Genomic DNA, 21,927 nt, shown 5'->3' with positions numbered 1-21,927 from the left:
AGGTGGCTCTCTGTGACTCTGAGGCCAGCCTGGTCTACAAAGTGAGTCCAGGACAGCCAAGGCTACACAGAGAAACCCTCTCTTGAAAAAAATAACCCACGTGTGTGTTCTGGCTCACATGCATGCATACATGTGCAAGTGTACGTGGATACACACACAAATACACTTTAAAAGAGTGAAAATACAAAATAAAATGAGCCACTGGGCATGGTTGTGGCTGTGGCAAACTGTCCAGCACATTGCTGGTACTTTTAAACTCATTTGAACTGCAGAGGTTGGCACAGTCTGAGGGAGCAGGTGTGGGTTGGTCCCAAGGATCTACTTTTCTAACAGGGCCTAAAGCAGTGCTCTCTAAATGTCTTAGACCACACATCCCTTTCAAGAAAGAAGTGAGACAAGGAACTAACAAAACCTCTCAAGCACGTATTGTGCTCTATGTGCATTTTGGATAAACGAATGTTTAAATATAAAAGATGGAAGTAAAATGTAAAAGATACAAGTTCTTACATGTTTTCCTGTACACCACTTACTAGAAGTAACTGAATTATTAGCAAATGACAGGATCCCATAGCTAAGAGACTTTGGACTTCTGTATTTTAATTTGTAAGTATGGGTTCATCCTGTCATCTGCAACAATATGGATAGATAGAAGACATTAAATTAGCCAAATAAGCCTAGCACAGAAAAATGAATATGAAGCATTTCAATCCACTTGAGTAAGATTAAAAAAAAAATGGCAGCCTAAAAGTAGAGAACAGAATAGCAGTCAGTGGAAGCTCTAAGTGGAGAGGGCAGTGAGAGATTAACAGGCATCCAGAGGGCTAGATGGGCAGATCCAACTCACGTGCCATAGTAGAGTAGGTGTCCAGTTAGACCTCAGTGTCAGTGTGACACAGCTAGGTCACTTGAGAAGGGCGTCTCCACTGAGGGCTTCCCCAGATGAGACTGGCTTGTGGGCAGACCTGTGTGGAGTGGTCCTGACAGGAAGACCAGCTAACTTTTTCTGGGGTATCTACAGCAGCAAGCAAAGCATGAGGCAGCAGACATGCCAACAAGCACGTCCCCCCTGTCTCTGCTCAAGTTCTCATTGAGCTCCTGTCCTGGCTTCCCTCAGTGGCAGACTGTGGCCTGGAAGCTGAAATGAGCCTCTCCCCCTCCGAGCTCTCTGTCACATTATTATCACATCAGCAGAAAGGAGGCTAGAACAGGAATTGCACCAGAGAAGTGTGGCACGCTGTGACCAGCCTTACCACATTGTCTTGAGAACAGATGGGACCTTGGCACTATGGGCTAGAAAACCTGCTGAGTGCTTAGAGCTTCGTAAGGATACATTGTGGGATCGTGGAAAGTATGAATGCCAAGGGAAATGCAAACAGTGGAGGCCTGGGATGCAGGGATGTAGGTTTCTGACTAATCGAAGCCTACAAATCAGAGGGAAGCCAGGATTCTGTTAAGGCTTGGGGTGGGCCATTGTGAGAATAAGAATGTGCTCATCAGTTAGGGCTATGAATCAGCTATGATTAAGAAGCTATCAATACTACTGAATGAAATATGTTCTACTGGGGCATTAAGGAAATATTTGCACAGGGTCAGCACACAGAAGATGTGGTCCAAGGCTATGGGCCATCACAAGCTGGCAGCCAAGCTTGGCAGTCTGGAAGAGTTCCCACACAGTACTGGTTTTGAAAGCATGAAAGATGCAAGACTGTAGAAATTATGGAGAGCGGGTGGAGCCACGTGGCAGGGACCAGGAGAGAGCACTGGGGAAGGTGCATCCTCAGTTGTGGTGGAGAATAGAGATGGCAGGACTACGGGATGTCTGCCAAGGACAGTGGAGGTGAGCAGAAGGGCAGGCCCAAGCCTGTGAGTCCCACTATGTGTACCAAGGATGGCAGAGAAGAAGAAATAGGACTGCTCAAGCCATTTGGAGCTGGAAAATGGCAGTGAGCCCCAGATGCTCCGGGATCTGGATTTACACTGCTGACTGTTTCTATGCCCTAGTTCTTTCTTGTTGGGGTAAGAATGTATAATGTTTATATTGCAGGACCCCACAGTTAAGAAACATGTATGTGTATATATGTGTTGGGTATACTACATGTGTGCAGGAGCTCACAGACCCAGAAGATGGCACAGGCTCCCCTGGAGCTGTGAGCCACTTGAAGTGGGTGCTAGAAACTGAACTCCAGTCCTCTAAAGAGCAGCAGCAGGTGCTCTTGACCACTGAGCCAGCTCTCCAGCCCTAAGAGACTTTTACTGGCAATCCATTGTCTTTTTATTAATTTATTCCTAAGAGACTTTGAGACTTTTGACTTTTAAAAGAGACCTTGAATTTTAAAGCACTGGATTTTTTTTAAACTCTGGACTTTTGAAAGTTGGACTGTGTTTTATATTAATGTGAAATTGTAGGGACAGATAAGTGAAAAGTTATAGCTTAAAAGTAGCATGTTTGTATATCAAGCTGATAAAGGATGGACCATCCTCATTTGCTTAACTGTCAATTTTACACAGCCTAGTGCCTCTTAAGGAGGGAATCTCAATTTAGGGATTGCCTACATCAGACTGTCTGCTTGCTGTTTGATACAGAAGAGCCCAGCCCACTGTAAGGGACATCACTCCTTGGGCAGGTGGTCCTGAACTGTCTGAGAGAGATAGCTGAGCATGAGTCAACAAAAGTGAGCCAGCAAGCAGCATTGTCTGTGGTTTCTGCTCCAGTTCCTACCACAACTCCCTCAGTGATGGACTGGGACCTGGAGGGTGAAATAAACTTTTCCCTCCCCTCACTTGCTTTTGAACAGTATTTTATCACAGCAACAGAAAGGAAACTAGCCTGTAACAATTATCCATTTCAAAATAACTAGAAGAATCCAAGTGTTTCTACTGTACAGACACAGTACCTGAGGAGATCTGGCTTGATCACTATACACTGTGTACATACACTGAATTATATTATTGTGCTCCATAAATAAATAAATATAAATTTACAAATAAAAATTACAATTCAAATATGTATTTTAATTTTTGGATTTCATTAAAAACAAAAGTGTTCTTCAGTGAATTGTTGGGCAACCTGCTACTAAAATGACTTAAAGTCTATCACTTATAAAGAAATTACTGTAAATACAGTACTGTCAAGATAAAATTTTAAGCAAGTTGAAAGACATCAAAATAGCAAGCTATTCAAGTTCAGGTCTTGGGTCACTTTAGAATCTTCCATTAATTTGCTACTGGCAGATGTATTTGAGAATATTAATCTTGGCTTTAAAACAGTGGTAAGAGCAGAAAGAAAGCCAAAGAGAAGCTCACAAGGCTAAATGGAACACAACTATGTGCCAGTATTGTTCATGAAGTACTATGCATGGTGTCACCCACAAGTCAATGTTATCTGCCACAGAACTCCCCATGAAATGGAAGCCATTTTTGCGACAGGCTCTCACCATGTAAGTCTAGCTGGCCTGGAACTTTCAGCAGTCTGCCCCTGTCAGCCTTGGACACATGTGTGCACTACCATGGCTTCATGCTTCTTAGTAATGGTTCTGCCCTCCTCAGTGTTCTCAGTCTTCGATCTGCTCTATTTAATAGTGTCCTGTCAAAATCCAAACTATGACTGCAGATCACCATGGCAGCATTACATGGCTATTCTGAGATAACCTCTGCACTGATCTGTCATTTGAAAAATGTTATAAACACAGCTTTGCTACATTACATCACTCTCAAGGGGAGCATAACACTTAGCAGCGGACAGTTCTGGGCAGACAGGGCTTCTGAGTGCTGAAGCTCCTAGGTGCTTATCCCTTCAAATCTAAAAGTTCAGGGCTCTAATACCCTTTAGGAAAGCAGCCCGATTCAGGAGTCTTTGTACAGCTGCCCAAGTCAAGTCACATTACAGGACACAGATGTGAGAGAGGTCCTTCAGCTAGACAGGACTAGACTAGCTGAGTTCCTTTCACCAGTTCATTCAGCAGTAGCCTCATGGGACACCTCTAACATCCTCCCTCTCGTCCAGTCTAAAACACAAGCTTCAGCAAGGCCCCAGGCTCCAGCAGTTTACCTCCTTTCCCTTCCTTTGGTAAAGGGAGGACATAGTCAATATTTGGAGAGAAAATTCAGGTTCAAAAAACTTATCTGAAACAGGGCACTGGGATCATTTCCCCACTGAAATAAAGCATGCTTTTTAAGGCTAACTCTGGTGAAATTTGAAAGGCAATGAATGACTTATCTCTTATATGTTTAAGAGAAAAAAAAAAACAGCTGAGAAGAGCTATATTCTCTCAAATAAAAATTATAACCAAAAGGTATTTTATTGGAATCTTTTTTTGTGTTTGGATGTTTCCAAAACACCAGGCCTTTTTCAGGATAGGCATGTTGTGTGGACCTAACACCATTACCAAAGACACACAGATGACAGGTGAGCTGGGCCAGCAAATAAGGGGCAAAGCTGACCCCCTGAGTACCACAGGGTAAAGGGGGAGAACTAACCCCACAAACAAACCATGGTGTGCCCACGTGTACATTGATCCCTCTCAAAATGTGAAGAAAATAAGAAAAAAACAGAAGCTATGTGCTCTCTCCTTGAGATATAAATGGTAAGAGACTTTTAAACCATATTCTATGATGTGTGATTTCAGGTAAGAAACATCTAAGAAGGCCAAGGGATGCCTGAGTTCCCAAGCGCCTGACAATAGCAGGCAGGACACATGCAGGTGCCTTTCTGGGAAGCCATCTGTCTCTGGTCAAGCATGCCTTACACTACCAAGTAGATGCCAGATGAACTCATTAGCTGACAGTCTTGAAACAGGTTTATCAGATTCATCAAGTTTATGGTCACATGACAAGGGAGTCTCCCACATCACTCATCGTCATACATCAACTCCAGCTCCAGGGAATACTGACTTACTTTGGGGGACAGCACTCTACCATTCTTAAGCTTTTCATCCACACTGTTTCTCTGTCTCTGAAGCTGGTCCTTTTCCTTCTGAAGAGCTTGTACTTGTTCTGAAATCTTTATTTTCTCCTCAGTTGTGCTGCTCTCGAGCTGCAAACTTTTCTGTGACAACTCTTGGTCCAAAAAGTTCAGGCGAGCAGATATTTTCAGACTATCTGTGCTTAAGGCCTAAAAAGATAGAAACAGTTACAAAAAATTCAGGGATCTTAGAAAATAAGATGTTTCTTAGGAAACATCAATAAAATACTAAATGGTTCTAGATAATAAAACTTTCTAACGGGGTTCATTAACTAAAATCTTACATGGTTCTTTAAAAAGTATATAGATTTAAAGTATGAAGTTATGGGGGCAGAGAGTAGCTCAGTGGTTAAGAGCACCGGCCACTCCTGCAAGAGAACTTGGGGTTCAATTCCCAGCACCCACATGACAGCTCACAAATCTCTGTAACTCCAGTTGCAGAGGATCTGCTGCCCTCACCTGGGACAGTCCACACACATGGTGCACTTAATATACATGCAGGCAAAACATTCATTTAAAAAGAAAACCAAAGGTTTTGAGAGGCAGTATTTTTTTTTTCTTTCATTATTTTATTCCTAAGCTCATTACATGGCAAAACTATTGTAATTTCTTAAAAAGTTAATATTTGGTATGTTTCAACATTTTTATTCTTATTTCATTATGGTCAGAAAATAGAATATGGTTAGATTTATGGAGATGTGCATTATAACTTAAAATAATTTTTAAAAATATTGAATTATATACTTACATGTGGTTTCTAGCATAACTATCATAAAGTTTATCATATAATAAAAGGCAGAACCATCTCCCAAAGTCTCCTTACCCCTTTTTAGTTAGCTCTTTTGTATTTTACCCATGTATCTCCCAATCAATTTTAGCTATTGCCTGTTTATTACAGGAGTAAAAATTTACACTCATACCCCTCCTTCTCTGTATACCATCTCTCATCTATTTCCCATTGAAAGTTATAGTAGAGCTTTTGGTTAAGTCAATATTCACTTGCCTCATGAACTTGTGACTATTATTCATAGCTGATGTACATGAAAAAAATTATCATACTTCCACCTGATAGAATAAAATTATAATCTCATACTTTCTTCACTTAATCCAAGTTATTACTAAACATATTCAATAATCTTCTTAATCTTTACATTTACCTTATTTATTTTGGTGTGTGTGTGCCACAGCACAAGTATGAAAGTCAGAGGACAACTTCTGGGAACCAGTTCTCTCCTTCCACTATGCGAGCTCTGGGGTTCAAACTGAATTTGGTGACAAGCGCCCTTACCCACTTTGCCATTTCAGCACATTTTTTTCTTGAAACACTTTACCTGGAGCTCCAGCCTCCTGCTTAAACTAACTTTCTTCTGGGGCTTCATCAGGCATGCCCATGTTGATAACAGCTTCAGACACTCATATCCTCTTTCATATCTAAAGCGCTCATTCATGAGGCTCCTGTTCCAGCCACTTCCTGAGGCAGGTTTGATGGGAACACTCTGCCTTCACACTGCATAGGAATTTGGGCTAAGAAGAGGATTTTCTACTTGAAATACTTTTCCTCATAAACTTGAAGACTGCCTCAGATCTTTTAACTTTCAGTAAAGAAAGTGCCCAGTGAAAGAAGCCCAGTGCCACTCTGGCTTCTAAGGTTGGCAATGACTAATTCCTTCTGGAGGTACTGAAGACTTGTTTTTCTGTGTTTCATCTGAACCTTTCACAATACTGTGCTTTGGACACTCACTGTGCTGGTTCCCTTAATGGCTTTTTCAGTCTAGAATCTCACATTGTGTTGGGAAGCATTTATTTTTCATTTAAGACTTATTTTCATTTTATGTGAATTAGTGTTTTGCCTGCACATATGCATATGAAACATGTTTGTGAGGAGGTCAGATAAGGGCATAGAATCCCCAGGAACTGGAGTTACAGATAGTTTGTGAACCACCGTGCAGCTGTTAGGAGTGGAACCTGGGTTCTCTGTAAGCATGAGGGCTCAAATCACTGAGCCAGCTCTCCAGCTCTGGAAACTTTTTATGGTATGTTTCTGATCATCTCCTGTTTTTTCTTTTTGAATTTTATTGAGTGCTGGACTTCCTAGACTTATCTGAGATTTTCTTTTTCCTCTTTATTTCCTAGTGATTTCTTTTTTTCCTGAGACAGGTTTTTTCTGTGTAGCCTTGGCTGTCCTGGAACTCACTCTGTAGACCAGCCTGGCCTCAAACTCACAGAGATCTGCTGGCCTCTGCCTCCCAAGTGCTAGGAATAAAGGCATATGCCACCACTGTCCAGCTGTTTCTTTGTACTATTATAATCTTTCTGCTTCAACCTCCTAAGTGCTAGGATAACAGGCAGATTATCTTTTCATTATAAAATTGTAAGCTGCCTTTATATATTCTCAGTCTCTTTTCAGATAAAGAATTTTCAGATATTTTCCTGTTAAATCTCAAATATTTTTACTATTAAGTCCCATTTATTTGTTTTTTCTTTTCTTGCTGTGTTTTAGGTATGCCATCCAAGAAATCACTACTTAAAAGGTCACAAAGAGGGCCAGAGAGATGAGTCAGTAGTTAGGAGCCCATAGTGCTCTCATGGAGGACCCAGGTTTAGTTCTCATCACATCAGGAGGCTTATAGCCATCTGTAACTCCAGATACAGGGGACCAATATTGTCTTTGGGCCTCTGGGCACATATGTGCATACATACATGCAGACACATACACACAAAGAAAAATAAATCTTAAAAAATTACATTATGAAATGGTAATAAGAACACATGGTCAGGCCTATGTGTTCTTCTAATGGTTTTATAATTTTAGCTCTTACTTGGAGGCCTATGATATATTTTAATTTTGTTTGTTTATTTCTTTTCTGGCGGGGTATCCCTGTATAGCCCAGACTACCCTTGAACATAATATGCAGCCCAGCTCAGATGTTTCCTCACCTCAGGAACACTAGGTTTACCAGTGCAGCACCATGCCTGGCTTGAGTTAAATAAACACAATGTCTTTTTCTTTTCTGTCATTTTAGAAAAGTATTCAACTATGGTACTTTTCTGAAGTGCACATAATCAAAGTCTTATAAATATTTCTCAAACAATAGAAAAATGAAATCTTTTAGCTTTGTTGGTCTCCTGGTGGCCCTCCTGTCCCCTCTATGTCCTTCTATAAACCCTCCTCCCCGCCAACCCCCTCTGCCTCTTCTTCTTCCATAAGACTCCCTCTGCTCTGCCCAAAGTTTGGCTGTGAGTCTCAGCATCTACTTCAATCCCCTGTTGGGGGAAGCCTTTCAGAGGACCCTCTATAGTAGGCTCCCATCTGTCCTCTCTTCTACCACTCTGGTATCTATCCTATTTGCCATTCTGAATGAGATTTAAGCAACCTCCCTAGGGTCCTCCTTAGTGTTTAACTTCTTTAGGTCTGTAATTAAAAAATCTGAGCCTAGGGGGTCCTGCAGAGACTGATGCACCAACCAAGGATGCATGGAGAGGACCTAGATCCCCTGCTCAGATGTAGCTGATAGGCAGCTCAGTCTCCATGTAGGTTCCTAAGTAAGATGAGCAGGGGCTGCCTCTGTCATAAACTCAGTTGCCTGCTCTTTGATCACTTGCCCCTGGCAATGTGGCCTTACCAGGCCTGAGAAGAGGAGGATCCAGGCAGTCCTGATGAGATTTAACAAACTATGGGCAGATGGCAGAGGAGGAGAACTCCCCCTTTCAGTGGACTAGGGGAAGGGGACAGGCGGGAAGAGGAGGGAAGGTGGGACTGGGAGGAACTGAGGGAGGGGGCTTCAATCAGGATATACAATGAATAAATTGTGAAAAAAAATTTTAATTCATCAAAAAAGAAAAAAGAAAAATGAAATCTTTTAATGCCCTTTTTTGAAAAGAATCAAGTGGGATAACAGTCTGTTTATAGTCTGTTAAAATTTTCAAAGAATTAAGGTGGTTTCATTCATTTATACTTCCTTCTTATCTCAGTATGTTCTTGCTTCTTAAAATCTCCAGCAGCTTCTTAAAATCTCTGCTGAAGAGATGCTCAGTGTTTAGTAGCCTGCGTTCCTCCTGCAAAGGACCTAAGCTTGGTTGTGAACACCCACATCAAGTGCTTATGTCCCCCTGTAACTCCAGCTGCAGGGGATCTAACACCCTCTTCTTCAGGAGGCAATACCCCCCTTACAGACATATATATGCACCTAATTTTTAAAAAAGCAATCTTTTTTAAAAAATTATAATTCTCTAAAATAAAAAGCTTTTTATGCTTTTTCTTTTTCCATATCATAAAAGTAAACTTATCTTAAGAAAATATTTTCTTCAGCATTCTTTTATTTTTTCCTTCTCTCTTTATTTTGTGACACTGAATATACCACAGAAGTCCAGGTGGTTTCTTCTGTTGTTCACTTGTAATTCAGATTTGTTTATCTTTTGCTGTTATTTTCCATGTTTTGCGCGATAGCTTTTACTTGACCCTGACAGTCAGTTTAAGCAAGTACCTGGATATGCCGTTAGGAATCATGTTTATCAGAGGCCACCCACGCCCAAGAGCAGTAACCAACTGGACTGAGAAATGGGGTGACACAGTACAGTCAAATACAGGGATAGCAATGTTAAGAGCTCACACCATCAACTCAGACCCACTGGTCCAGATGCTTACTAACATGAGGGTCATTGACCCTTTGTTCTCTGACCCAGATGTAAACTCAGCCTAGGCCAAATGACAGCTCTAAGTAAAAGTATATCTTCAAGTCTGAGCAAGTCAGCTTTATTTTTAGATGCTATTGGTGAAAATTCATGCATGTAAGTCAAATAGTTCCTGATGCTTTTACTTCTACAATCATTCCTTTTTAAAAATTTGAAACTGAGGCAAACCTGTTCATAAAACTGCTTCATTAACTGGCTCATAAGGTTCTAGGCTTTAAAAATATGACATTTCCCAAGTCTTTATACTTAAAAACAAACAAACAAACAAACCACGTCATTCTACAAGCCTTTTTTAAATATAAATCTTTTTAACTCCCCTAATTTTGGGTGATAGTGACATATACATATATAATTTTCCAAATTTCAGTCCCTACTATAAAATATCATATAGTACAACTTATCTGAAATACTCACTAAAGTTACTAATGGAGGTTGACAAAGAAGAGAGTTAAGGAGGAGTTACTGTTTAAGGTCACAGATTTTCTATTCATGGAATGAAAGTTTGGAAACATATAGTCATGACGGTTATACAACATTGTAGGTATTAATGCTACTGAACTGTAAACTAAAAAAAATGGTTTTAAAAGTAAATTTTAAGCTGACCATGACCATAGGCATATTCCTATAATCCTAGCACCAGACTCTGAGGCAAAAATTCATGGCCAGACTAGGCTATAAAGAAAACACTAGTGAAGAACAAAACAAAAAAGGTAAATTTTATGTTCTATATATTTTATCACAATATAAAAGTTAATGATAAGTCATATTTGAAACATGGGGTCACTGCTTTGATGACAGCAGTTTGATAAAGTAGCAGTACATGCTGAGAATAATCATTTTTCTTCAGCTTCTGTCTACAGTTGACATGTGTGTCTGTGGACATATGTGGACATGTGTTTCGAGGCCAAAGGTCAACATCAGGTGTCTTCCTCAGTGGCTTTTTCACATTCTTTTTTTGAGGCAGGGCCTCCCACTGAACCTGGAGCTCAGTGATGCGGCTAGACCAGCTGGCCTCAATCCACCTCCTCAGCACAGAGATTACAAGTGCATGCTTCCATACCCCCTTCTATGGGTTCTTGAGATACAAATTCAGGCCCTCACTCTTAGATGGAAAGCAAATTACTAAGTTTGTAATTTACCTTTTACTTTTTTTATGTTCTTTTCTGTTTAGGGGTGCTCTGCCTGAATGTACATCTGTGTTCTATGGGCATGCCTGGTGCTGAAGGAGGCCAGGAGAGGATCCCCTAGGACAGGAGGTGCATATAAATGGCTGTAAGCCACCGTGTGTGCTGGGGATCACTTAACCATTCGTCTAGCTCTTTTAGAAAACAGCCTGGATGAAGAAAAAGATGACAAATAGGATACCTGGCTAGATCGAAGCTTCTTGTTCTCCAGGTGGCTCTTCTCCTTCAGCAGGGCTTCCTTCTTAGAGATGATGGCTTCGCGTTTCTTCAGGTCTTCTTCCAGCAGCTGCAGTTCTTGGCGCTGGTTCAGAACTTTCTCTACTTCTTCATCCAACCATTTCTTTTGTTCATCCAATTTCTATATTAAAAGAAATACTATGGTTTGTTTCTTCCCCTACCATAAGAATTGTGTCATGTTAAGTGGCCGAAACCCTGAAAATGAACGCTAAAACTATTCATGTCCCATGGGAACATGAATTCTGGCTAATGTGCTGCTGCGTTGTCTTACAGGGGGTTGAAAGGGATTACCCACAGTGTTACACTCAGCTGTCTGCGCTGACAAAGGCACCACAGTTTTCCTTACATCTCTTATAATCAGCCAGGCTGCCTTCGCCTGCTGCCGAGGCCATGCTTTCCACGTGGCCGCTGGCAGCTACTCTCCTAGCCTGCCTTCCTCCCACCTGAGCTACTTCATAGACTCTAAGAGCAGGACTGTTCAGCCCCCCCCCCCCCCCCGTGAGGTGTGCTGCCTGGATTGCGGCATCTGATAAAAGGTCATATGAGTGAAAATAAATGCCCTATTCAATCAACCACTGGAAAAAATATGCCATGAAAAACAAAGCTACCCTGCAGCTTGTCAACTTCAGGTCCTACAAAATAACATGCACAGGTGGAAGAATAGACAGTACGTATGCTAGTATTCGGTTAGTTAAACACCAGAAGCATGTACAAATAGAAAAACATGACTAACTACTTTCTGTCATGAGCATATTGATGTCAGTAAAGCCACTAAAACAACAAATAAGTAGAAAAGGCAACATGGTACTATTTCCCAGTCTACCGTGGGCCCGTGGCAGAACTCCTGGAAGTGTATACTGACACAATGAGGAACCAGACACGGCATCCAGCACTCCAGAGGTGGAAACGAGAGGATCAGAAGCTCAGGGAGCCTCAAAGTAATCTGAGCTCACCTGAGCCAAAGCAACAGGAAGACAAGGTAGCAACAAGCTTGAGAAAAGAGCAGTGTAGCCACGTAACACAGGCACAGAGTCTTATGACCAACCCACGGAGCTGATCTTGAGAGCACTACCAACCCAAGCAGCACTGAGGCAGCAGCCCTGCAGCTGTGGGAGTGCGAGCTGAAGTGTTCTGACTTCAGTTTAGCCTTAGCCTCAGCAAGAGGCCTTATAAACATCACAGTCGAGGTAATACTTTCTCCACTGAGTGGGGTTCCCAGGAGAAAAAAAGACAATTGCAATTGTTGAAGATACTTCTGAGCACAAATGGTGTGTGAGAATACACTCACACTCTAAATGTCACCATTAAAATATATAAAATTTAAATAATATTTTTCAAAACTTAAATAGATGTATTTGTATTGTGAATATAATTGTAATTTTAAGTACAGTTTTTATCAAGTAAGCATTTTCAATTTCTTTGGGCTTTAAAATTAGTTTGTGGTTTTATTTTTTTAAAATATGACACTAAGTACTCTGTAATATTATAGTCCATACTTAGTTTGGTTCTGTTTAAATGTAGAGCTCTGGATTTTAGAAAAATACCTGTCTATATGAGAATAAATCTGTCTGTAATGGGAATAAATATAATCTAGTGAACATGGATTTCACACAATATTCAAACAAATCATTCCTGCCAACATAAGAAGATAACACATTTCTGGATGAGAAATACATTAGTAAAATTTTTTGAAAGAAATATATTTTATAAACAAGAACAAAAAATCTAATGTTTGAATATTTTTATTCAGAATTGGCTATTTTTCACATATATTTACACACTTATCAAAACAAAAGAGAATGAGAAACACTGAACAAAGCTGACCAACCTGGAGTTGGTCCACACTTCTAAAAGGACCTTTTCTTCTGTTTGAGTTAAACCCATCAATGTCCTGAGCCTTTGGGTTCAGACCGTCTCCTTGTCCTGTTTTTAGTTGCAGCTCCTGCACATAGAGAAATTTAAAATGCCTTATTCACTTTTACTCTCTGCCTCATTAAATATGCAGATAATCTTTCTCTTTTCTCCCACTGTCCCTTTCCTTGTCATTTAAGTTAGACCCCAGAGCCACACACACACACGCACAAGTGTGTGCTCTGTTGAGTTTACAGCCAACAACTTTAGAGTAATTTTCTTAGTATTCACATTCCTTTTATTTTTTTTAAGATTTATTTATTTATTATTAAGTATAGAGTATTCTGCCTGCATGTGGGCCTGCATGCCAGAAGAGGCATTATAGATCTCATTATAGATGTTTGGGAGCCACCATATTGTCACTGGGAATTGAACTCAGGACCTCTGGAAGAACAAGCAGTGCTCTTAACCTCTGAGCCATCTCTCCAGTCCCTACATTCCTTCTTACAAGAGCAAAATAAGTTAACAGTGAGATTATTTTGAGTTGGAAGCAATAAAGTCAGGGTTTACTAATAAACTGAGCCCTTTGTTTCCCATTCTTTGTGTTACAAATTAGCTCGTGTTGCTCTGCCTTCCTGAGACGGTGACCCTAGCAGTCACTATGTATGCCTGTTAACTGTCACAGGCTTGTCTGAACTTAATGATGACAGAAAAACATGTTTCCAGTGCACAACAACTGGGGCTGAAGCAATGGCTTGGTGGTTAGGAGTGGGTGTGCTGATCTTGCAGAAGACCTGAGTTTGGTTCCCAGAACCCATGTCAGTCAGGTTGTGGCTCATGACACCTGTAACTCAAGCTCCAGGGGCCCAGAGGCCTCTGACCTCTGTGGGACCTCTGTGCTTATATGCAATGTAGAGAGACATTCACAAATACAAAATTTAAAAAAATAAGTATTTATCAAATGCGAGCCTGCAGCTTAAGAATAGCCTCATACGGGCAGACAGAGCAAGCCTTGAAGAGCTGTCTGCAACTCTATTAGCTTCCATTTGCACCTTAAGAACTAAATCAATGCTCATGGTGTGCCCCACCATTGAACCCCATGTCAGGAAGAAGAGCATGGATAAAATGGTTCACATATGCTGAATGATAATTCAGGGAAAGAAATATAAGAAGGAAGAGACCAACGGACCTGGTCTCTTATTCAAGAGACCGAAGGATTATTTAAGTTTTGGAGTAAGATTTGAACAGATTTAGTTCAACATGGGTTTAGCTGTTACTGATCTATGATGGATAAGCATAGAAGCTAAAAATATTTAGATACTTTCATAGCAATTTCATCTGATAATTTTAGATCTACTGAATTCCATCAGTTAAAACAGTGGTTGTCAACCTATGGGTCATGGAGCCTTTGACAAACCTGTATCTCTAAAAATGTTACATTATGATTCTTAACAGTAGCAAAATTACAGTTATGAAGTAGCAAGGGAAATAATTCTGTAGTTGGCAGTTACCACAACATGAGGCACTTTATTAAAGGGTGGCAGCATTAAGAAGGTTGAGAACCACTGAGTTAAAATATGGTACTTAGCTGAGCAGGGTTTATGCTTATAATCTTGCTACTCAGCTGGCTGAGATAGGAGAATCACATGTCTGAGGCCCACCTGGACAGCAACAGTGAACACATATATGTTAGACAGTGAGATGTTGTCTAAAATGAGTGCTGGGTATAGTGGCAGCATACACCTCATCTAACCCTCACCCATGAGTTGAAAGCAGTCTGGGCTACATGGTAAGTTCCTATCACTAAAGCAAACAAGCAGAGAAAGCAAGCCAAAGTGTGTATGGGGGTTTATTAATATAATTGTACTTCATTTTTCTGCTAGTTTGTGTTTTACAAAAGCATTGGGGCTGTGACAATTGTATAAGGAAATAAAAACTGCTTCTCAAAAATAATTTCAGAAGTGCTGTCAGAAAAGTAAAACAGAAGATCAACACTTCCCAGTTCTGGGAATAGAATGATCAAACAGAAATAACAGATATCTGTGGTGAAACTGTCCTCTCCTGAGTGTTGGCACAGATGGGGTAGGAAAGGGATTGGGGGTGGGGGAGCAGAGGGGACTCTAACCCAGGTGACAGCACAGTCATAGTGCACTCAGCCTCTATTAAGAACAGATGGGCACGGTTGGCGGAGATACTGGCAGACTCCTTGGTTTTTCATGTGATGTGGGTTCTGAGTGGAAAATCATGCAGGCCAGTCATTATGTAAACAAGGACACAAAATTGAAGGCAAGAAAAGGCTACTGAGCTACTAGAGACCTAGTGATCCCCACTGGCATTTATAATGGTATTAGGGAAAGGATGAAATGAAAATTGCCATGCTCTAAACTAGAAGCCAGAGGAGCCTGTAAGTCATTCCAGCAAGGGATCCATCATCAGGAGCCAAAGGTTAAACAGGGTAAGGTAGGCCAGATTCTAGTCAAAGACCCTGAGTTTCTTACAACACAGAACTAGAAACGCTACAAACTGGCAAGTGACATTCCTGAAGGTGGCAGCTAATACCCACTTACAGGCTGCACTCTACAGCCTACTCCAGGGAAAGGCGGAGAGCGGCTGCCTTACAAGGTGGTGGGTAATGGCAAACACTAGTATCAGTACCCAGGGAAGAAGAGACCAGAAACTTTGGAAACCACAACAAGGAGAAAGTCTAGAGTATAACTTGGAGGGCCCATCCCTTACTAGGAGTGCTTGCTGCCTAGATAAGGACAACCATAGAGGGTTGGAGCAGGACAAAGGCAAAGCCCCAGAGACTCATGCAGATAATTGTAAAGAAAAGAAGAAGGGGTCTAGGCTCTCCCCATACATGGTCCTTGGTTAGAGTATCCATATCTGCAGGACCCCCTGGGCCCAGGTTTTTGGCTCTGTTGGTCTCCTTTTGGAGTTCCTGGCCCCTCCAGGTCTTACTATCTCCCTCTTCTTCCATAAGGTTTCCTGCACTCTGTCCAAAGTTTGGCTATGAATCTTAGTATCTCCTTCAATATCCTGATGGGTAGAAGGCTCCTAATGCCCTGCTCAGAGGAAGCCTATAGGCTGCTTCGTTTCCTAAGCGTGGGACTGCGAGGAGACAAGGGAGGGGGCTAGAGCCATGTGAATAAATTGTAATACATACATACATACATACTTTAAAAAAAAAGAAAAAGAGGATGGGGAGGAGGGAGGAAAGGAAAGAAGGAAAGAGGAGGAAGAAAGGAAGGAGGAAGGACGGACAAATATGTAAACACCAAAGAAAGGCTCTTGCAACAGCTACACTGGCAGAGGGAGGGATGCCAGGAAAATCATCTCTTCGCAGCACTCAGAGCATTTGCAAGCAGCCATTTTAAAAAGACTCCTACTGGGCTGGTATCTAGACAGCGTGAGGACACAAAGGTCCCTCCTGAGATGCCTCACTCTGAAACCCAAAGCAAATGTCGCAGGACTGTATTGCCTTCTGAGAGCTGACCTGGAGAATGCCTGTAACTAGAGTGAAACCTGGACCCACACAGTACCCTATGAGGTGGGGATCTGACCTAAGCTAGCGATTCCAAAGGACTCCCCCATTCAGGCCTCGCACCCATGCTAGGCTATAAGAGGGAGCACACAGAGTTTGAAGGCCCAGCACCCAGGCTCGCAGGAAGAATTAAACAACCAAGACCAGCACTTGCGTGCAGCAAGGGACACACAGACTGCAGAGATCACGGTCCTCTCCTTCATAGCCACCGCATTCAGCAGACCAGCTGGGCTGCCCTGCTCACTCTCCTGTGTTCTCCCAGGTGCTGGGCACTGCTGGTGTGTGACTGCACTGCCTTTCCACCCTTAGCTGCCTCATCACCTCACCCCTTCTCCTTCCTTTACCTCTTTTTGTTCTTCTTTCTAATGCTGACACTGAATCTTGCCCTTCCCTTCTCCCCCTAGCCCTGGAAAACAGTGTCTGAGTACGCTAACTATGCCACCCTTGTTTCTTTAATCCTCCAAGTAACTGGAGTCAAAGAGGCAAGGGTTTTGAAGCAGACTCTCAATAGGTAGCCTGTTTTGGCCTTGAACTTGCAGTTCTCCTGCCTCAGCCCCTTGAGTGCGGGAGTTACAAGCATGAGCCATCAGACCCAGCTTAGTCTAAATATGATCTTTTGTAGCTATCGTCAGTAATCTGTCCATCAGATAGCTAGATGTACTCAACCAGCTTCATACCCTTTAGCCAATGTTTTCCTTTTTCCCCACCTAAACTCAGTTCTGACAACACCCTTGTCAGCTCCATCAGGAGGAAAGAGTCCTTAGCAGATGGTGCAATTGGAGTTCCACATGCCAAAGCGTGAAGCCAAGCCCAAATGTCACATCACATATGAACATGGACACCAAGTAGATTAACAATCTGACCACATAAATAACCATACAATTTCTGTGAGCAAACCTGGACTTCACACCAAAATCACAAGCAACAGATAAAGTGAACTTCAAAATTTAAAGCCTTGTGCATTAAAAACATTACAGGGATATAATGAGAAAATAGTTCGATTGGTGGAGGCCCTGCATAGCATTGAACCCAGAGTCCCGAGTTAATCCCTAGTACCACATAAACTGGGCATGGCTAAGCATTCTCCTGAACCCAGCACTCAGGGAGTGAGGCCTGTCTGATCAGAAGTTCATCAGGGACATCTCTGGCTACATAGTAAGTTGGAGGCCAGGCTGAGCTGTATGAGACCTTGTCTCAGAAGGAGAAAAAAAAATTTATACTCCAAAAAGATTAGGCCTGTCAACACCCGCTGCCATAGAAGGGGAAGGGACTCCTGGGCCTCCATCCTGAACAATGACTTAGAAGCAGCTAGCAATTGACAGGGAAAGGGGTATGGCCATTGGGAATGAGTACATGCTCCTGTATACAACCCAAATGAAGCTCACTGGTTAACAACAACAAAAAAGAAAAGACATGAGAAGTAAAGCAGAGCCTGGAAGAGAAGGGAGATGACTAATAGGAGTGAGATGGAAACAACAGAGGTAACTGGGAAGGGGGAAGGTGATACAAATACACTAGGTTCATGTATGAAAATGCTGTAACATTCACCAACTCCATATTCAGCAGATCCAAAATATATAAAGAACTCAAGAAACTAGTCATCAACCAAACAAACAATCCAATTTAAAAACAGGGTACAGATCTAAATAGTGAATTTTCAACAGAGGACTCTCAACTGGCTGAGAAACACTTAAAGAAATGTTCAATATCCTTAGCCATTAGGAAATACACATCAAGAGGACTCTGGGATTCCATCTTATACCTCTCAGAATGGCTAAGATCAAAACTACAAGAGACAGCTCATGCTCACAAGGATGTGGAACAAGGGGAACACTGCTGAGGGGAGTGCAAAGTTGTATAGCCACTATGGAAATCAATCGAGGTTTCTCCGAAAATTGGGAATTGATCTACCTGAAGGCCAGCTACACGTACCCAAAGGACGCTCCATCCTACCACGAGAACACTTATGTTCACAGCAGCTCTATTCGTAATAGCCAGACACCGGAAACAACCTAGATGCCCCTCAGCCAAAGAATAGATAAGAAATTGTGGTACACTTACATAATGTACTCAGGTGTTAAAACAGTGGCATCATGCAATTTGCAGGCAAATGGATGGAACTATTAAAGATCATCCTGAGTGAGGTAACCCAGAGAGAGATAGCATGTAGTTTTGTCAGCTGTAGCTAGCCTTTAAAAGTCTTAACAATTCCTCTCAGATTTCCTCTCATCCTCTCCCAGTCCTGAAGGGATAGTGCAGCAAAATATGGCAGAAACAAGCAGGGTACGTTTATCTGTCTTTGAAAAGAACAAGTCTATAATAAGTAAACTTGAGACCAGCAGCTTGCTCTCCACTGTGGGTTATTCACCCTGGCACATCAATCACCCTGCACATAAGGTATACAGGTGTGTATATACCTATAAATGAAGTGGCAGAGTGTGCTTAGTTGAGAATGTGCTGGCTGTGCATGAGGACCAGAGTTTGATCCCCAGCACCCAAGTCAGAAAGCAGGGAATGATGATGAGAACCTGTCATCACAGTGTTCACGAGTGCAGAGAGGCGGATCTCTCAAACTCCCTGGCTAGCCCGTGTAACTTTCAGTTACTATCAGATGACTGGAACTTGGGGACATTTGGACAATGATGTGGAAACCTCATTTGGTGGAATCTGTGAGGGTGACCCTGGCAAAGACTCCTAGTAATAAGGGACTCAGAGCCTGAAGCGTCCACAATTTGTCCTGCCTGCAAGATGTTCTGGGGTAATGATGGCACAGATCTTGTGGGAGTGGCCAACCAATTTCTAGTCCAACTTAAGGTTCATGCCACGAGAGAGAACCATGCCTGACACTGCCTGGATGGCCAGGAACCAGAGGCTGAACAGCCCAGAGACCTAGGTGAGAACCAAACATGACTGGAAAAAAAAAGTCAAATAAAGGTTTCCTCATGACATGCTGCTATACTCATAGGTCAGTGCTTCCTCCAGCAGCTGATGGGAGCAGATGCAGAGACTTACAGCAAACATTAGGGGAGCTTGGGAAACCCTGTGAAAGAGGAGAGATAAAGGACTGTAGGACCCACAGGGGCTGAGAATACCACAAGAACATGGCCCACAGAATCAACTTAGCAGGGTTCATAGTGTATCACAGAGGCTGAGGTGACAATGATCGACCCTATATGGGTCTGAGCTAGGTCCTCTGCATATACATTATGGTTGTGTAGCTTGGTGTTTCTGTGGGACTCCTGACAGTGGGAGTAGGAACTGTCTCTGACTCTTTGCCTGTGCTTGGGACCCTTTTCCTCCTGCTAAGTGGCCTTGTCCAGCCTTTATATGACCGAGGTATGTGTCTAGTCTTACTGTAACTTGCTATTCCCTGTTTGGTTGATATCCCTGGGAGGCCTGCACTTTTCTGAAGAGAAAGGAAGAGGAGTGGATCTCAGGGAGAGTGGAGGTTGCTGTGGGGTGGGGGATGGGGGACTGAGAAAAATAGGAGGAGGGGAAACTGGATGTAATATATGAAAGAAAAAAATAAATAAAACAAAAATAAATAAAAAAGAAAATGTCATGATGTCTCCCCTGTATTACTGGCAGAAATGCAAAATGCTGCTGTTGTTGCTATGGAAAACCAACCACTGGCGGCTCCTCAGATCTGACTTCCACACATGCATTCTGTGATTCGTGCACACCCATATTTACACACCCAGAAAAGTAAATGAAAAAATAAAAGTAAATTATAAAAATTAAATTTAATGATATATCAAAACCCACTGTATGGTAAATAAATTATATGCCAATAAAAATTTACAATAACAGCAATTTAAGAATGGGCAAATGCTTTTCAAGGTCTGTAACTAGGTTCTGTTGGGTCTGAAAGCAGGCAACAGCTAGCGTTAAAACATAACTAATCTGGGGTGCTGACGATGGAGGAAGCTGTGCTGAGGGAACAGACAGTGTCTTCTTTATTCCCCCAAGACTCCAGAACCACTCTAGAAAGAAGTCCTAATTTAATAAATGCTATGGAGCTTCTAGTTGTGCTTCAGCCTTTGGCTCCGTGTGCTGTTTGAACAGAACAGAGCCTGGTGTGCAGAGCAAGAGTCCTGGGAGCAAAGTGTGATGAAGGCAACTTCACATAGAAACAAACAGAAGCACACATCCCAAGCAGGCAGAGAAGATAGCGCACACAGTGCCAGCCTAGCTCCAGACCCCAGGCTACCCACCAGTTCCCTCCCACTACTCCTCTCAGAGAGTCACAGAGATGCATGCAGACAGGGCCTGGAACCTCTCCCATACAGCAGCAGGAACAATGTGTGTCGAAGCATTCTGAAAATGAGCACTGCTTTACAAATGGTGCTGTTTAGAAAGTTTTCTTTATGGACTTAAATTTTTGACATCCTTAACTAAAGATCTGAATTTTTATCGTCGTGACTTATCTGTAATGTCAAAACCTTCAAGATGCTACTCAGAACTGAGTAAACAGGTTTTGCTATGTGGCTAAGCAAAGCCTTCTGTGAATAACGACAACACTGAGAAGCAGGCAGGGCAAGAGATCCTGCACAAACTAGCTGAATGGAGTCCTTAGTGGTTAGCATTTCCTACAAGGCTTAGCAGCAACTATGGACAATATTACTTTGATTTTTTGTTGGTCTCTCTTAATCTCTGCATCCAGTTGCTTCTTCTTTTCGCTCTCTTCTCGGAGCCTCCGCTGCAGCTGCACTTTCTGGTATTTCAGGTGATCCACGTTCTGCTCCAGCTCACTGGCACGCTTCTCATTTTGGATGGACAGTGACGCCAACTTCTTACTATCTTGCTGCTTCTTCTGTAAGACCTGAGACCACATGAAATATTCCAGAATGAGAAAGAATGACACAGTATTTTCATTCAGCAATAAGGGCAGCCATTTCCTCAGATTTACAGTTACTTTTGACTAGTTCACTAACACAAGCTTACTTTCTATACTTCTCATTTTGTAACTGAAGAAAACTTTGCACTTTCATCACCTATAGAAACAGAGTGATGTAACTTATGTGGACAATCAGAGGAAACTCAACCTCTTTTACTTTTTTCAGAAGGATTCTAATCTCAAGTACATGTGACATAAAGTATTCTAGTTGCTGCCTAGTCTGCATTCTCCTTGCAGTGTATTCTACAAACTATATCACACACACACTCATGGCAGCACGGTGGCCCTCACCTATAATCGCAACACTGAAAAGGCTGAGGCAGGATGATCACAAGTTCAGGGCCAGTCTGGGCTATATGGAGAGTATGTCTCAAACTCAAACACACATACAGACACACATATAGATATATATATATCGTGTGTGTGTGTGTGTCTGTATGTATGTATATAACAAATAGTGGAAATTGTAACAACACAAAACAGAGTGTATATATAAAATTATGTGTTATCCCAGACTCCAAATCTACCTGCCCCGTTACATGGCACAAAATTATTCACAAAA

At 42.0% G+C, this 21,927-nt stretch overlaps 1 protein-coding gene and 1 long non-coding RNA gene across 4 annotated transcripts in view; one reads left to right on the top strand and one right to left on the bottom strand.

The window, feature by feature from the left end:
- Kif27 (kinesin family member 27) overlaps positions 1 to 21,927 on the bottom strand; it is a 73,298-nt gene that overhangs the window by 10,791 nt on the left and 40,580 nt on the right. For all 3 annotated transcript variants that reach the window (XM_021654275.2, XM_060380566.1, XM_060380567.1), the window contains 4 exons: positions 21,093 to 21,290; positions 12,902 to 13,015; positions 11,018 to 11,194; positions 4,895 to 5,110 (listed from right to left, as the gene is read on the bottom strand). In XM_021654275.2, the coding sequence (XP_021509950.1) occupies positions 4,895 to 5,110; positions 11,018 to 11,194; positions 12,902 to 13,015; positions 21,093 to 21,290 (705 nt within the window). The remainder of the gene's footprint in view (positions 1 to 4,894; positions 5,111 to 11,017; positions 11,195 to 12,901; positions 13,016 to 21,092; positions 21,291 to 21,927) is intronic.
- LOC132653143 (uncharacterized) overlaps positions 1 to 21,927 on the top strand; it is a 48,268-nt gene that overhangs the window by 23,070 nt on the left and 3,271 nt on the right. The window lies entirely within an intron of this gene.

The sequence above is a fragment of the Meriones unguiculatus genome, chromosome 3 (genome assembly GCF_030254825.1).
Source record: "Meriones unguiculatus strain TT.TT164.6M chromosome 3, Bangor_MerUng_6.1, whole genome shotgun sequence".
NCBI lineage: Eukaryota > Metazoa > Chordata > Mammalia > Rodentia > Muridae > Meriones > Meriones unguiculatus.
The sequence above is the reverse complement of the archived record's forward strand: the minus strand, read 5'-3'. Positions and strand labels throughout refer to the sequence as shown.